The sequence below is a fragment of the Typopeltis vanoorti genome, chromosome 8, assembly GCF_054136105.1.
Source record: "Typopeltis vanoorti isolate ZY-2024b chromosome 8, IOZ_Tvanoo_1.0, whole genome shotgun sequence".
NCBI lineage: Eukaryota > Metazoa > Arthropoda > Arachnida > Uropygi > Thelyphonidae > Typopeltis > Typopeltis vanoorti.
In genome coordinates this window covers 8,523,602-8,542,250 of record NC_143556.1, presented here as the reverse complement: position 1 = coordinate 8,542,250, position 18,649 = coordinate 8,523,602, and the positions used below count along the sequence as shown (strand labels likewise).

At 38.0% G+C, this 18,649-nt stretch overlaps 1 protein-coding gene across 1 annotated transcript in view; it reads right to left on the bottom strand.

The window, feature by feature from the left end:
- LOC150103712 (nose resistant to fluoxetine protein 6-like) overlaps positions 1-18,649 on the bottom strand; it is a 308,906-nt gene that overhangs the window by 70,087 nt on the left and 220,170 nt on the right. The window contains exon 12 of the mRNA XM_090396914.1: positions 58-181. Within this exon, the coding sequence (XP_090253040.1) occupies positions 58-181 (124 nt within the window). The remainder of the gene's footprint in view (positions 1-57; positions 182-18,649) is intronic.

Genomic DNA, 18,649 nt, shown 5'->3' with positions numbered 1-18,649 from the left:
AAAAAATAATAATGTTGTCGTGAAGGTTCTATGGTAATAATAATAAGCTGTACTTACCCATTGGAGAAAATTTTTTCGAACACCTGTTTTATGCAATGCAAATCCCACTAATGCCCCGACAAGATAGGGTCCGATTCGACAATATGGTTTTACATACATTTTTGCCATCATTTTCTGCATACTGAAAAGGCAAAAAGTTATTTGAATTTAAAAGAATATTTTATTATTATTATTATTATTATTATTACTACTACTACTACTACTACTACCAGACCTTAATGGAGTCAGGGCCTCATTATAGGAGACCATATATCACCCACACTAGCTGCCAGAACTATTCTTGAATTCATTCATATTATGTGTATGTGTGCACATACACACACACACAACCTCCAAAGGCAAGCCATTCCAATCATGCACTGATTTATGAGAGAAAAATCTAGCACTCACCACTTTATTGACTGCATTCATTCTCAACTTCCATGGATGCTCCTCTCTTCACTCTGCATAAAATGAAAAATTCCATCTGCTGTTATCCTGCATAACCCTTCCTGAAGTTTGTAAGACTATCATATCATCCCTCTTTCAAATTCTCAATCTGTTCTAAAATTCCATATTCTACAGTCCTGATATCTTTTTTTATCACCCTCATTTGCATCCTCTTTACTGTTTCTGCAGCAAACCAGATCTGCACACAACAGTCAAGGCCTTATAAAGAAGCAAATTGATTTCCTTATCCTTACATGCAAAGATTGTTTCAGCATTGCAATTATCCTGTAAGTTGTATTTGCAATCTTTGTTATATTGCCCTTGAACTTCCTATTTGCTGAACCTCCAAGATTCCTAGCCAGATTAATTTCTTTTACCATAATCCCAACAATATTAAAGTATTATTGGATATCTCATTACACCATAATATGTAATTTTGTATTTACTAACATTATACTGACAGCCACTTTCACATGTCCACAGTTGCATTCTTGATTACCCTGGTATTTTTGCATCATCAGTAAACAACTGTATATCTCCTGTTAAATTCTTCACAATGTCTTTAACATAAAGATCAAATAATCATGGACAAAGAACTGATCTCTGAGGTACATCCCTGATTACCTTAATTCTTGCAGCCCCCATATAAACCACCTTTTGATACTGATAGTTTATAATCATTATTATTATTATCACTATTATTATCACCCGTGACACCTCCAAGGAGTCCGAAGACTCATTGCGTATGGTGGTATGGTGGGAGAGCACCCACCATACAACAGTCCATCTCCACTACCACACTGAACCTCTACTACCAATCACCTAGATCAGCGCCATCTACTGCCCACGACCATGGCCACAGCTAGTATTGTAAATTGCGTGTGTTCTAATCATACCATATCTCCCAAGTTATGTAATAGCCTTCCATGCTGTATCTTGTGAAAACCCTTAGCAAAGTCCCAAAGTATCATGAAGTATCCATTTTCTCTTCTCCAACTCAACCACAGTATTAAAAAAAAAAAAAAAAAATTACTATGGTATGGTCATGTTTGAGATTTGAGAATGAGTTCTATGCGAACTCTTACCAACATTTCACCACCACTCTATAGATACTGATAAGTTGACAGTTACACACACACGTCTTTTCATCACCCTTGTACAATGGAATTATCATACATTCTTTCCAGTCCTGTGGAATCTTCCCTGTTCTGTGCTGAGGCTCAAGTTATACAGCTAGGTCAAAGGCACAGCCAGTTCAACTGAATACTTTTTAGAATCTGATCTGATATATGCCATATTGCCAAATTCTTATTCAGTTTATGTCACAGTACTTCCTCCTCATACACCTGAAGTTTTCATCCAATGAGATGCATCACTGAGCTCTGTGTTACTTTCACAAGGTTGATGGCTTTTAGGCAAAATGGGCACTCACTCATTGGCTGAACAATCTCCTCTGTATCTGCAGCCTGCACACCATCCACATTTAGTAGATTTGTTCTTTTACTTGCAATATAGAAAGAATTATTTTGGGTTGTTTTTAATTTGCAGAGCCAGTTTATTTTCATAGTCATAACATTCCATACAATGCTTGTAACTGTTTTGGCTTGCAACTTATAATTTGTGCAACTCGTGTGCATCCTTTTGAACGCAGTATTTCTTCAATATCTTTTTCTTAAGAAATCTTGCTTAATAAGACTGCATGTGCATTTCACTCCCATCATATTTATTCTTCAAACTATAGGGACACATTACAATATTGTACCACTGATGTATATTTTAATATTAGCCCATGCACTGCCAATATCCTTCCTGTCTAGGAACTAATCCCATGGGACAGAATCTAGTATTCTCCTCAGTTGTGGTAATTTTCTATTTTGTAGTTTAGCACGTAGCCTTTTCTGGATGGAATATCCATACACTTCACCACTTCCTCCCAGGTCAGTACATCATGTTCATTGTCAGATTTTGAGCTGAAATCAGAACAGTGACATCTGTAAATGAAACCTCTTTGATATTATAATTAGGTCTATTTTGTATTTTTCTATTTTGTAGTTTAGGTAATTTTCTATTTTGTAGTTTAGCACGTAGCCTTTTCTGGATGGAATATCCATACACTTCACCACTTCCTCCCAGGTCAGTACATCATGTTCATTGTCAGATTTTGAGCTGAAATTAGAACAGTGACATCTTTAAATGAAACCTCTTTGATATTATAATTAGGTCTAATGCTCTTTGACCTCAAGTTCCTTCTATCATGTGCTGCTTAAAGAAGTTTTGTAACACTTCAATAAATTTGGTTTCATTATTCTCCTGGGATCAATGGTGCACCCAGAGGGGGGGAACCAAGGAGCTCCCCCCCCCCAAAAAAAAAGAAAAAGGGAAAAAAAAAACACTAGAAAATTTTCCAAAAATCTTTTCCTAATTAAAATTCATTTTTTTAAAATTTATGTTGTGTCGTGTCCTCTATTTCTATACTACTAATGAATTAGTGATCAATGCAAATGCTCAGTCATAGGTCGTGTGTGATGTGTAGTGTGTATTCTCAAATCGTTTACTCAACTCACCCCCACCCCCCCAAAGATTAAATCTTGAGTGTGCTACTGCTTGAGACTTCACTACAATCCAGCCATTGTTCAGATATTAAAGTCACCCACAATGATTACTCATTTAGCATCCAAGGGAATGATTTGTAGATACATTTCATTATCACCAGCAAATATTTGATCCACTAGGTCTGTAACAATAGTGCAGTCTACCAAGATTTATATGTGACTGTTAGACTCCATCCCACACAAGATGGCCTCAAGTTCACTGCTGCATGAAAAACTGTTACTAATATTGCAGTGATAGCTTTCTACTCTAACTATACTGAAATCATTCAATATCACTAGCATAATGTAATGGGATGACCAGGGATCAAGAGGAAACAGATGGAATTGCAAAGGATTCTAAAATGAAGAAGCAGAAAGGGAAATGGCCCCAGTCCAGCATGGAGAGATCACATCGAGTGAGTGGTATAAGTGGAACTAGCTGTAGATCCAGAAATGAGTTGTTGTGTTTGTATACCAATGCTAGAAGTATAAGAAACAAGGCGGATGAAATGGTTGCACTAATTGCGTCTGTGCACCCAGAGATTGTCGGAATAAGTGAGACATGGTTAGATGAGGATGACATCCTGACAGGAATAGAGATTGAAAGGTATGATGTGTTTCGTGAGGATAGAAGGGGTAAAAAGGGAGGGGGAGTGCTATTGATGATAGAGAAAGAGTTATGTCCATACAAGGTAGAGATGCAAGAGGGAAATGGGGCCAGTGGTTTTGAGGCAGTATGGTGTGAGAATGGTGAATATGGTGAATAGAATCAAATACTTGGTGGTATGTTGTTATAGACCTGGTAATGTGGATGGTGGTGATAGTGAAATGTATAGTCAAATAAGCCAAGCAAATAAGAAAAGGGTGATCATTATGGGTGATTTTAATTATGGCAATATAGACTGGAATGAAGAGATAGCAACTGGAAGTAAAGAAAATGAGTTTCTTGAGTTTTTGAGAGATAACTACCTCAGACAGTATGTAACAGAGGGCACAAGAGGATTAAGGGTCTTGGATTTGGTCATCTCATCGGAGGATGTAATTATCAATGAGGTATCAAATCATCCACCAATTGGTGAAAGTGACCATGAGGTGATTACTTGGGTGATTGCCAGCAGTGCAAGGACCCCTGTGAAAAAAGGGTATATGTGGAACTACAAGGGGGGGGGTGATTATGAAGAACTCAGGAGACAACTTGCAAGGGTAGCATGGAATGAGGAGTTAGCTGGAAAAGAGATCAATGCAGCTTGGGGGATTTTCAAAAAATATTTAGTAGATGCAATGTCTAAATGTATACCATGGGTGAGAAGGTTAAATAAGGTAGGTGTGAGATGGATGAATAAAGAGATTAAGCATGCAATACAGAGAAAAAGGGCATTGTGGAGGCAGCATAAGAGAAGTGGAAGTAACCAATTTCATGAGGTCTACAAAGACCAGGCAAGGAGGGTGACTTGGTTGGTGAGAGTAGCTAAAGAGAGGTATGAATAGCAGTTAGCTAATGAAGCTAAAAAGAATCCTAGGGAGTTCTTTCGATATGTAGCCAGCAAAAGAAAGAATGATTATGGAAGGATGACATTGATTGGAGGAAATGGTATAAAGACAGCTGTTGCAGAATGTGTGGTGGAGATACTTAATGAGCAATTCATAAAGATCTTTCAATCTTGTGAATGTGACTTCATGGAGAGATTGAGAGCAGTTGATGATGGGGAGGAGAGACTGACTGTAAGTAAGCAAGAGGTGTTTGGGGAGTTGAGTGAACTAGATGTAAATAAGGCTGTGGGACTTGATAATATATCACCGCGTATTCTGAAGGAATGTGCCAGAGTGTTGACACCTGCCTTGACATATTTTTTTAATACGAGTCTTGCACTCCGTCAAGTCCCTAAAGAGTGGAAGGAGGGCAAGATTGTGCCACTTCATAAAGGAGGTGATCGAACTCAAGCATCAAACTATAGGCCTATCTGTGTGTCAGGTGTTGTGGTTAAGGTGTTGGAGAAGCTTGTGAGAACTAGGATACAGAGTTGGGTTGACAACAATGGTATAATCTTTGATGGACAGCATGGATTTGCTAAAGGGAGGTCGTATTTTAGTAATCTACTTACTTATTACAATAAAGTGACTGCTTCCTTGGACAGAGGAGAAGGATACACAGTAATATACTTGGACTTCGCAAAAGCTTTTGATAGAGTACCTCATGATAAGTTGACAGTCAAACAAGAGCAGATGGGGTTGGATATTAGATTAGTGCATTGGATTGGAGTCTGGCTATCTGATAGGTATCAACAAATTGTGTATGGGGGTGCGATATCCAGTAAAATAGAAAGTCACTAGTGGAGTGCCTCAGGGGTCTGTTTTAGGGCCATTACTATTTAACTTGTATATTAATGATATTGGCGAAGATTTGGATGGAGATATTCAGTTGTTTGCAGATGATGCAAAGTTGGGACGAACCATAAAGAGTAATGAAGATGTTGTGGCCTTGTAAGAAGACTTGAATAAATTGAGTAATTGGGCAAGCAAATGGGGATGTGAGTTCAATGTTGCAAAATGTAAGGTTTTAAAATTTGGAAAACAAAGATGGGGTGCAGAATTTATGCTTGGTGAGAATATATTGTTGGAAGTAGAGGAAATAAGAGATCTTGGGGTGATAGTGGATAAGGATCTAAAATTTAGGGGACACATCGCCAAAATTGTGAAGACAACACAAAGACTTCTGGGAATGATGAGGAGGACACTGACGTGTAGAAGTAGGGAGATTCTTGTTCCATTGTATAAGGCTTTGATTAGGCCACACATGGACTATTGTGCCCAGATTTGGTCACCTGGTTTTCAGAAGGATGAAGAGATGTTGGAAAGGGTCCAAAGGTGACTGACTAAGGTAGTTTCTGACCTCTGGAATGTTGAGTATGAGGAAAGATTGAGAAGATGTAATTTGCAGAGTCTGGTGGAGAGAAGGAAGAGGGGAGATATGATATAGACCTACAAGTTGGTAAGGGGTTGTTATAAGAGCAATGGTGGAGAAGTTCTACAGAGAATAGTGGGTTTAATTAAAATTAATTAAAAAGCAAAATTAGCCTCTTTTTGTTTTTTTAAAGTTGGATCGACATCTAGTATGCGATAGGTTGACTTGTCTGAAACTAATTCGGTGATCTTCGTTATGTAGTCCTTGGTGTTCAAAATAACCATCGAGTTGCCTTTGTCTGCCTTTAGGATGATTATATCTTTGTTCTTCTTTAGGTTTGAAAGGGCTCGCTTCTCAGGAGGAATTATATTAAGTTTTGGTGGTTTTGAATTTGAAGGATGATAGTGCTTTTTAATCGGATATCATTTGCTACTGTTTCTGAGAATGAAGAAAGTGCCTTTTCTATGTTGCTGATCAATTTAATCTTTGGGATGTGATCTGGAGTGATAGAGAAGTTGAAACCTTTTTTTAGTATGTCAACTTCCAGTTTTGATAATGTGTAGTCTGAAAGATTGAAAATCACTTTTTCATCTGGGAGACTCGGTCTTGAGTTGTATTTTCTTTCATAAAGTTTATCGAATTTTTTAATTTGCAATTTTTTACTGGCTAGAAAAGGTTGACTTGACCATTCCTTCATCTTCAGCTTTACTCCGTGAAAGAATTCGGCACGTTAGATTTGTAATTAGTAAAATATACCTCAAATGCTTAGAACTTTTCAAAGACATCTCTAACAGCATAGATAGCAACATTTGGAATATTCTTGACTGCATGATTCAAAATAGTCATGAAAAGGTTTTTCTAGCCAGTAAAAAATTGCAAATTAAAAAATTGGATGAACTTTATGAAAGAAAATAGTTAACTTAACATTGAAACTCAAGTTTTAATGTTAGGTGACCAAATATAAAACAATAATGAATACACTCAAATTCACTGTAGACACCACCCTCTCAAGGCTAGGCATTCACAACTTCTTGTTCCCCTGCTCACGCCCTCTTTACACAGCTTCCAGGGTTGACCTTTGGTTCTCCTAGGCCTAATCTCCCAGTTTTCTGTAAAACCTCTTCAACATTGATCCTATAACAACCTCTTACTAAGTTGTAGGTCTCTATCATATCACCCCTCTTCCTCTTATCCACTAGAATCTGTAAATTTCATCTTCTCACCTTTTCCTCATTCGACATTCCAAAGATCAGAAACTAGCTTAGTCAGTCAACCCAATTCTGAATCCTGGTTCTCACCAGCTTCTCCAACACTTTATCCACAACTGACACACATATAGCCCTATAATTTGATGCTTGAGTTCTATCACCTGCCTTATGAAGTGGTACAATCTTGTCCTCCTTCCACTCCTTTGGAACCTGACTCATATTAAAAAAATATGTCAAGGCAGATGTCAACTTCCTGGCACATTCTTTCAGAATACATGATGATGTATTATCAAATTTCCAGCCTTATTAACATAAAGTTTGCTCAATTCCCCATATACTTTGTGCTCACTTGCAGTCAAGTCTCTCCTCCCCATCATCAACTGCTCTCAAACTCTCCATGATGTCACATTCACATAAGTATCTCCACTATATCTTCTGCAGCAGTTGTTCTTATACCATTTTCTCCAATCGATTTCATCCTTCCATAACCATTTTTTTAAAATTTTTTTTTTTTGCTGGCTACATGTCAATAGAACTCCGTAGGATTCTTTTTGACTTCATTAAGCTAACTGTTTCCAATACTTCACTTTAGCTACCCTTACCAACCAAGTCACTCTCCTTAATGCCTTTTTTTCTCTGTATCACATGCTTAATCTCTTCATTTGTCCATTTCACACCTGCTTTATTTAGCCTTCTGATGCTTGGAATACATTTAGACATTGCTTCTACTAGATATTTCTTGAATATTCCCAAGCTACATTGATCTCTTTTCCTGCTCACTCCTTTCCATGCTACACCTGCAAGCTGTCTCCTGAGCTCTTCATAATCATAAGCCTTGTAGTTCCCCATATACCCTTTTCTCACGGAGATTCTCACACTGTTGGCAACCACTCATTATTACTTCGCGGTCAGTCTCACCAACTGGATGGTGATTGTGAAAGTTTTTCACCTTGGTTCTACTATACATTAAAGATACCAAGAAATTATATACTTAGTTTTAATCCTTTACCCAAGGAAGCAAAGCAATGTTTTGCTTTGCTTCCTGCACGTGAACTATATTCACGTCTGAGCTAGTTGCATATAGAGGCTAATGACTTCACGTCACTTGCCTTGGTAAGTATCCCGTAATGCAAAACACACACTCTTTAGAGCATGTAAAATGCTATGCATAATGGGAAGGGCCAATACCCAGACTGGTTTCGACCTTTATTGAGTTGGAACAGCATGTTTAAAACTTTCAAAGTTCCAAAACCTGGTGACATTTTTGGTTACTGACATCATTGGTGAAATTTAAAGGGCCATCATCTAGTATCTGCAAACTTGTCAGTGTCCCAAAAGGGGTCACTGTCCAAAGTAGCTGACAACTAATCAATGCCCAAAGGGTCATCGTCTGGAATCTGTCAAACTCTACCTGATAACCAATCCGAACCTCAGACCAGCACAACCAGAAGCAAGTCCGCTACGCAAAGTCTTCACTTTGGGAAGCAGCAGACAAGCCACCAGAGCACATGGGCTTATTGTTCTTTTCAGTGAACAAGCAGAAGCCTTAAGAGAGCAAAAAACTCGCTATTGTTGAGGAATCACGCCCCTCAGTGAGAGCCAGACCCGAGAGAGAGAGAGAGAGAGAGAGAGAGAGAGAAACCAAAGTCGAAATAATGCAGATGTCATATAAATCTCATATACAAGTAGTCAAAATATGCTAAACCATATTAATAAAAATATCTGGATGATGAGACCGTTATTGAGTTCTCATTAGTGCAAGTCAGACCTCAATAAAGGTGGAAACAAATATAGGCAGTGGCCTTTCAAATTATGTATTGCATTTTACACGTCCAAAAAGAGTGTGTATGTGCTTTGCATTATGGAATACTTACTAATGCAAGTGATGTGAAGTCATTTGTCTCTATATAAAAGTAGCTCAGACGTCAATATATTTCATGCACAAAACTATGTTTCGCTTCCTTGGGTAAAGGATTATGACCAAGTATATAATTTCTCATAATCATTATCAAATTCCTCACATATACCCTCAAGAGGTGTACAGGATATTATGATAGTATTACATTAAGAAATTATATCATTACTAACTTCCTATCAGCAATTTTCCTCCAAATCAATCTGTTATCTGTCAAGACTCCTATCCTTCATGCTTACATGATGATCAGAATACATCATGAAAATTATGGAGAAAACTTCCATGTTAGAGTAAAACTGTAGTTTAATATAAACCAAAATAAACACCCGACGTTTCGACCTTCACATTAAGGTCATCATCTGGAATATACACATACATACAAAGAAACAAGCTGCACTACAATCTACATGGTATGCTAAAGTTACTGGTCAACTGTTAAAACTAATGGCCTGACCTCTGGTGAAATTACTTAAGTCTGTCACTTCTTGGCCATCAGACACTGTTAAAAAACTAACCCCATTACACCTGTTTTCCCAGAATATATGGTGTTCCCAAGGTATACAAACATAACGTTCCACTTCGGCAGATAATTGAGGGAACAGACAGCCCTAATTATCACCTAGTCAAGAAAGTAGCATAAACACTCAAGGAGTTGGTAGGTCATTTCCCTCTCCTATATAAAGAACACACAACACTTCATAAACAATATTAAAAACATAATACTCGGCAAAGATGATTTATTAGTCAGTTTTGAACGTTTCTGCCATTTTCACAAATGTCCCAATCAGTGACACAATTATTCTCCTACAGAACAAATTTCCACCTGATTATGGTTTTCTTTGTCCGCATACTACGTTCTAGTTAATTCATGTGGCAAAATAAATTTTACCAACAAAAAAGAAGGTATGGCCTAGGGCTCGCCACTATCCTCCCCAAATGCTAACTTTTATATGGAAGCTTTTGAGCAATGTGCTCTTGATTCCTTTACTCTAAAACCTACAGTTTGGCTTAGATACAATGACAATGTTTTCATTATCTGGCAAGATGGCTGCCAAACATTAAACATGTTCCTTAGCCACCTGAACAAACAACATGAATGCATACCCTATCACCCCGATCTCATACGGAGGTAGCAGGGTTTTTTCTCCCGGAAACTCGGGTTTTTCATCCCGCATACATACAAATCGGCCCTTCAGAACACACGCAATTTACAGACAAAAATTACTAGTTGTGGTGTTGGAAGTGGGCGGTAGATGGCGTTGATTCGTAGTAGAGGTAAGGTGTAGAGACAGTTGAAGATGTCCTCCCGCGATGAGTCTTCGGACTCCTTGGAGGTATCAGGAATAATAATAATAATAATAATACAATTTACTATTGAAAATGAAAACTCACTTCCATTCCTGGATACATTAGTCACAACATCTTCCCTCAGGCAGTGATTCCTATCCTTCCCTGTTTACTGCAAGCCTACATATATCACCCAATATATACATGCTAACTCCTATCACCCCCTTCACAAAAATTTGGAGTCATTAACATCCACAAAAACAGAGCTATAAACAGGGGCGGCTCATCTATATTAACCTGTCACCAGGCCCCACCTATATTTGTATAACTAGCCCAATAATTGTAGTTTTAAAAAATGTTTCTTTTAATTATTATTTTTTGATCTATTTCCAACACATTTTATTGTTTAATAAAAAAAATTACTGTAGTATTTTGTGGCAATATTGTATAAATGCGACTTAGTACGGTCTCTGGGACCAGCCACGGCTGGCCCTATTTTATATGTGTAGAACACAGGGCATGTATGAGGCACATGCACTAGCGATCGTGTTTGTTTACCGGGTGCAACGCTTATCTTGGGGCCAGTTTAGTCTGGCCCAGTCACTGTGTTGGCACGTACATACATAGCGTGCGAGTCTTTAATTGTGAAGCATGTGCTTCACAATCTCAGTGGATTCTGACTAAACATTATTGTAATAGAAATAATAACTATAAATCAATTAAAAAACCGCTATATAAATATAAAAAAATTAAGTTGTTTTTGGCCCCTGGCCACACCTGTTTCTATTGTCACCAGCCGCCACTGGCTATAACAATTTGCTCTAATGAACAAGCTCTTAAACAAGAATTTAAAATTATTAGCAATATTTATAAATAATGGCTATAGCAAAAATACTTTTAATAAAGTTCTTCATTAAACTTCATCAAAAAATAATATAGATTATAGTAAAACCATAGCTATCCCATACATTAAAGGGTTATCAGAAAAAATTAATAGAATCCTACACCATTATAATCTTAATGCCACTTTTAAACCACCTTTAAAATTAAGAAATATATTCAACTCTTCAAAGGATCCTCCCCCCCCCCCCCATTGGCACACCCTGCAGTTTATCGCACCTATTGCACCTGACTTACCTTATATTGGGGAAACTGGACATACAATCCCATCCATAAAAAAGACCACAAACTACACATTAAATTTAACAATTTTGGTGAAGCAGGCTTCTCAGATCATGCTCTTAACACCCTACACAAACTGATTGGAAAAGTACATACTTGTTCTTTACATCATACAAAAACTTGGTATGACCAGAAATTTAAAGAAGCCTGTGAAATTTTGATTAACTGCCCTAATCTTAACAATCTTGGTGGCATAAACATCCCAAGAATTTGGATGACACACATTCAGTCCACTTAGTTTTCCAGCAAACCCTGATTTTAGGATTCTAAGCAATTTTTCAGCTTTTATTGGCCACTATCTACACCAGTTTGTTGTAATTTATATGCATACTTATATAAGAATTTCTTTTCTTTTCTATTTTATTTCTTTCTTTCTTCATTATTATTTTTTTGTGTTAATTTTTAATCTAATAATAACAGGACTCTAGCTTTGATGTAGTAAGGTTTTTTTTTTTTATTTACCAGAGGTCAGGCCATTAGTTTTAACGGTTGATAAGTAACTTTAACATACCATGTAGATTGTAGCGAAACTTGTTTCACTACAATCTACATGAATGATGACCTTAATGTGAAGGTCGAAATGTCGAGTGATTATATTTTGGTTTATATTAAACTAAAGTTTTACTCTAACACAGTAGTTGTTTCCATAATTTTCATGATGCGTCAAGACTCCTACATTATCAGCTCTTATATTTCTTTCTTCTAAGGCTTTTTATTATATCAATCCAACTATATCTTGGTTTTCCTCTGGATCCTTTTCCTGCCAACTTGGCAGAGAACACTTGTTTTGCTAATCTTTCCTCTCCCATTTTGTTTAAGTGACCATACCAGCTGAGATTAGCTGTGCTAACACATTCCTGGATGTTAACAGGTCAAGTTCTTTCTTCATATCCTCATTTTTAATATGATATTGCCATTGATGCCATCTGTTCATGCCCTTAATCTTTCTCAGGACTCTCATATCTGTGGTCTCTAGTCTTTGGTCAAGTGTTTTATTTCTAACCCAGTGTTCTCAGATCCATAAGTTAAAATTGGTTTGAACACCGTCTTGTATACAGCTAATTCAGTGTTTTGACTAATTTCTCTCTTATTTCATATAAATTTATTAAGTTGAATTCCTACCATACCAGCTTTGTTGATTCTGTTGTCTATTACCATATTTAATTTACCATCTTCACTAAAAAGACGAAGAAACATAAGTTTTCATTATTAGTTTTATTTCATTATTTAGTTTTATTTTATTTATACTTAGGACACTTCAATGTTTTGTTTGTAATCATTTGTGCTTTTACTTATATAGTTATACTCCCTTATACATATTTAGTTGCGAGTTACAATATCTTTCCTCTGTGTGTTATATGCCAATTACAATAGCAAATGGCGTATCACTAAGTCCTCCCCTATTTAAGGACTCCATTTTGAGCGATATCATATGGGATTTTGTAGCATGAGGGACTTGTGGAATGTATGCATTTAGAGAATACTATAACTGATCTAGTTGAGACTATAACTGACCTCATTGAGTCAGAGACAGGAGATTCCCCACGTAGACAGATGAGTGGTATGATAGAGGGCGAAAAAAATATGAAAAAAATAATGAGTGGGGAGTAAGGAAAGGTTGAATGATAGTGAAGTATTTGGAGATGGTCTGAATTGGGAGGATGAATGGCAAATGCGAGTGGCTAACTTGCAGAGAAAGAGAGAGAGATAGATGAGCTGAAAGAGCAGGTGGAATGTTTAGAGAATGAGATGAGAAGGTGAAAGAAGAGATTAGGCAGGAAGAGACAAATGCAAGACAAATCAGAGGAGGAGTGAGAGAGAGTTATGGGAATGGTAGAAGAGGAGAGAATAGGAGCAGTAGAAGAGAGGGAATAAGAGAGAGTTATGGGAATGATAGAAGAGAGGGAATGAGAGAGAGTTATAAGAATGGTAGAAGAGGAGAGAATGGGAACAGTAGAATACTGGGAGAATGAGAGAGTTATGTGAACGACAGAAGAGAAGAGAATAGGAATAGGAAAAAAGTTATGAGAATGGTAGAAGAGGAGAGAATGGGAACAGTAGAAGACTGGGAGAATGAGAGAGAGTTATGTGAATGACAGAAGAGGAGAGAATAGGAACAGTGGAAGAGAAGGAATGAGAGAAGAGGAGAGAATGGAAACAATAGGAAAGAGGGAATGAGAAGAATGCAAGAGAGCACTGGAACCAGGGATACAGTGATGTCAGGAAGGCAGGTAAGTAGGGGAACAGAGAGAAAGTGTAAGAGGAGGGAGAGAGAGAGAGAGTGAGAGATGCATGTGAGCACTCGAGGAACAGGGTGGTGAGAGGTGAAATGTATGGTTACTCAATGATCCGTGGTGCTCAAGATGCATGAGGCGTGTTTGCCTGGAGGAATGATAGAAAGTGTCGCTATGGCAATTAAGAGGGGTGAAAGGGTGGATGAGATGATTGTGATGGTAGGAACAAATGACCTGACAGGTAATGGTAAATTGGACAGCGAGAGATATGAGATTCTTACTTGAGATTGTGAGAAAGAAAACACACAGAGGAAAGATAGTGTGTATGTGCACACTATCTTTCAGAATTGCATGCGAGAGACCGCTTGCATTTGAATGAGGATGGATTTAGGCATCTGGAGGGATTGCTGTTCTGAATAAGTTGGTGCATACCAGGATGGATGGTAGCAGAGGTGGCCTCTTGTGGGAATGGGAACTTGGGAGAAGGGGGATGACATCAGGTAAAGCTGAGCATATAAATTCTAGAGAGAATAATGCTGGGTATAGGAACAATGCCATGAGTATCCGAAATAAAGGAAAGGAATTGATGGTACTGATAGCATCAGCCTGGTCAAAGATTATTGGAATTACTGAAACGTGGTTGACAGAAGAGGATATAATAACAGGAATAGAAGTAGCAGGGTACAGCATTTTTCGGCAGAATAGAAAGGGAAAGCGTGGTGGTGGCATACTGCTTATGATAAGTGTCGACTTATGTCCTCTAAGAGTGGAGGCTTTGGAAGGCAGTGACACTAAGGATTTTGAAAGCATATGGTGTCAGGTAGAGGTGGACAGAACAGGATATTTAGTGGGGTGTTGCTACAGACTAAGGAGCACAGAGGGTGGGGAGCAGGAGATGTTTAGACAGTTGAGCTTGGCAAGTGCAAGAAGAATGATTGTTATGGAAAATTTTAACTACAGCAGTATAAATTGGGGAGAGGAAGATGCATGTAGCAATAAGGGAATAGAATTTCTAGAATTCTTGAGGGACAAATGTCTTAGGCAACATGTAATAGAGAGAACAAGAGGTTTGAGAGTTTTGGATTTGGTCACAGCATCAGAAGAGTTGATAATAACTGAGATGACATCTTTCCCACCAGTTGGAGAGAGTGACCATGTGGTTTTGACTTTAAAGATGAATAGACATGCAGGAGTATCAAAGAGATGGGAATGTATGTGGAATTATAAAGCAGGTGATTATAATAGTCTTAGATGTCAACTTGGGGAAGTTTCGTGGAGGGAGGAATTGGAAAGCCAGGATATCATTAGTGCTTGGAAAATTGTGAAGGAATATTTGTTAGCAGCAATGGTAAGCTGTATTCCACGAGTGAAGAAGACACAATTTATAGTAAAGTGGATGACAAACAATATTAAACAGGAGCTACACAAGAAAAAGAGGCTATGGAAGAGATATAAGGAGACAGGTGAAGAGAAGATGCATGAAGAATATAAGACACAGGCTAGAAGAGTGACAAGTATGGTAAGGAAGGCAAAACTGGAATATGAGAAAAGATTGGCCCTTAGATCCAAGGAAAATCCTAGGGAATTTTTTATCTATGTGACCAGTAGGAGAAGAAATGACTGTGGAAGAATGACATTGTGGGATAAAAATGGGAACAGAGTGACAAATGCAGAGGACATATTGGAATTGTTCAATGAACACTTTATTGGAATATTTCATCCTGGAGGAGTAAATTTTAATGCTAGAGGGATATGGCAGGTTTGAGATTTAGAAGTGCAGAAGGAGAGTGTGTTCTAGATGCTGAGTACTCTGGATGTTATTAAAGCTGGGACTGGATGGTATTTCACTATGAGTTTTGAGAGAATGTGCTAAAACAGCTCCTTTGACCTGGCTTTTCAAAGAAAGTCTGACTACGGGAAAGGTGCACAGGGAATGGAAGGAAGGTAAGATAGTGCCATTGCATAAGGGTGGTAGCAGACTGCAAGTGTCTAATTATAGGCCAGTTTGTGTGTCATCAGTGGTTGTTAAGATCTTGGAGAAATTAATGAGGGACCATATACAGCATTGGGCAGATGATAGTAATGTTATCTGTGAGAGTCAACATGGATTTGTGTAGGGGCGTCTTGTTTTAGTAATATGCTGGCCTTTTATAATAAAGCTACCAGAGCAATTGATGACGGAAAGGCATATACTGCGATTTTTTTGGGTTTTGCAAAATCCAAAAAAAAATTGGCTGTCCGATATCTATCAGACAGCCAATCCTGAATCCAGTTGACTAACCCAAGAGTTTCAGCACATGGGTTAAAATATTGGGTTAGTCAACTGGATATAGGATTGGCTGTCCAATAGATATGGGAGAGCTGTGTATGGTGGGGCTGTTTCAATGAGGCAGAGGGTTATAAGTGGGGTCCTACAGGGCTCAGTACTGGGACCTATACTGTTTAACCTTTATATCAATGACATTGTCAGTGGATTGCAGGGGGGGGGTGATGATGTGAAGCTGGGAAGGGTTATTAGTAATAGTGCAGATGTGGTAGTTCTGTAAGAGAATCTGAATAAGCTAGACAGATTGGCAAATAAATGGAGGTGTCGTTTAATGCAGCAAAATCCCACTTGAGGTTTGGGACACATCGATGGGATGCTGCATACTCTATTGGAGGAGCTATACTGGAGGAAGTAGAGGAGACAAGAGATCTGGGGTTTATGATTGACAGAAACCTGAAATTTAGGGGACATATTGCAAAGGTGGTGAAGGTTAATACAGAGGATTGCTGCAATAATGAGAAGACGATGCCTGCAGAGATAAAAGCGTTATCATTACATTGTATAAGACTCTGTTCAGACCACACTTAAGCCCAGGATTTGAATGGGATAAATTAACTATGGAAAAGGTATGGAGGCAGATGACATTTCAGGACTGTACAATGTTAGTTATGAGAATCGGCTGAGGGAATATGGACTGCAGAGTTTGGTTGGTAGAAGAAAGAGAGGTGATATGATTGAGACTTTTAAACCTTTGAGAGGTGGTTACAGGGTTGACAGTGGGGAGTTCATTCGCTTGGTTGAACAGCATGAAGGAGTGATGACAAGGGGCAATCCCTGGAAGTTACGAAAGGAAACTACAAGAGAGTGAGGAGTGATTTCTTTGCATGGAGGGTGGTTGAACCATGGAATGCATTGCCTGATAGAGTGGTGAGATCCAGAACAGTCAATGAGTTTAAGGAGTCATACAATAGACTTTGTGTTTCCTAAGAGGGACTTCCAACGATGAGTCTTGATAGACTTTGTGTTTCCTAGGAAGTACCTCCCGCAATGAGTCTTTTGATTCCATGGAGGTCTGAATAATAATAATAATAATAAAAAATCGTGGCTGTAGCTGAAATGTTTTACTTGTTCTACAGGTTCTCCATTCACAACGCAGTTGATATTTTCAGCTGCATTGTGATGCAGTTGAAAATATTCCCATATGCTTCTGCCTATTTTCATTGTCTTTGTCTTGTTATTGCTGACCTTCATACCAAATCTATTACAACAGTTATTCAATTTAGTTAGCGGGTCTTGTAGACTTGTACCGGATTTATTTAGGAGTATAACATCGTCCGCATAAAGCAAAGAGCTGACATTTACATCTCCAATTTTGATATTATGTTTAAATACCACTTTCCTTCATAATGTGATCGATATAGATAATGAATAACAGAGGGGATAATGTACATCCTTGTCTCACACCAGATTTAACATTAAACCATCTTCCTGTAATTTAATTCTAACTGCCGACCTACAACTCAAATAAAGACTAAGGATTGCTTGATATAATGCTCCACTGACACTATACAACTAATGCAAATTATATAATGCATTATGGGATACTAAAGTAAGTGATGTGAAGTCATTTGCTTCCATGTTGCTCTGTCCTGAAAATACTTCAGGCATAAATTTTGTTTGCTTATACTTGAATAAAGGATTAAACCAAGAATATAATTTCTTGGCATCTTTAATTTATAGTATAACCACTTCCAACAACTATCTCTAATCCAGAGTATTATAATAATAAGGTGTGACACCTTTTGGCTACTCATATATGGAAATATGACCTGCATTACTTCAACCTTGGCATCACCTCTGGGTCTGGCTCCCACTGATGAGATCTCAATAAAGGTCAAAACTGTTCTCGGTACTGACCCTCCCCATAATGCATAGCATTATACAAGTCTGTAAAGATATGCGCTTCACATTATGTGATACTAAGGCAAGTGATGTGAAGTCATTGTCTTCTTTATACATGTTACCCCAGTACAGAAAACACTTCAGGTGCAAGCTTTGTTTGCTTACATTTGGATAAAGGATTAAACCAAGCATATAATTTGTTGGCATCTTTAATTTATAGAAGATTGATTCCTCATTCTTATTCTGAATACTTTTGGCATTATATATGCATTGCAATACCCCTTACAACCTCCCTTGCACCTTGTATTGATTATTTCACGAATGTTAAGAACTTAGGTGGGATCTACATTCAGCATTATATGATCACGTTCCCACTTATTAATATCTAGGTTGTCTAGACCCACACTTAGCAGTCTCCCCCACCAACACGCATGGCAAACATTCCAGTTTCTTCAAATCCACGCTTCCAAACTTTCACTGAGCAATACTTTCTGAAGACACCTGTCTTTGAATGCATTTGTGTATAAACTATCTGCCTTATATAAGTCCTTCTATCCATTAAACTCACTCCACACATCCACAAAACTCTACACCATTCTTTCCTCAAAACTTACACATTGACTAGTTCGCAATCTTAGCTCTTCCTCTCAGCTCACCCCTATCACATGGTGGC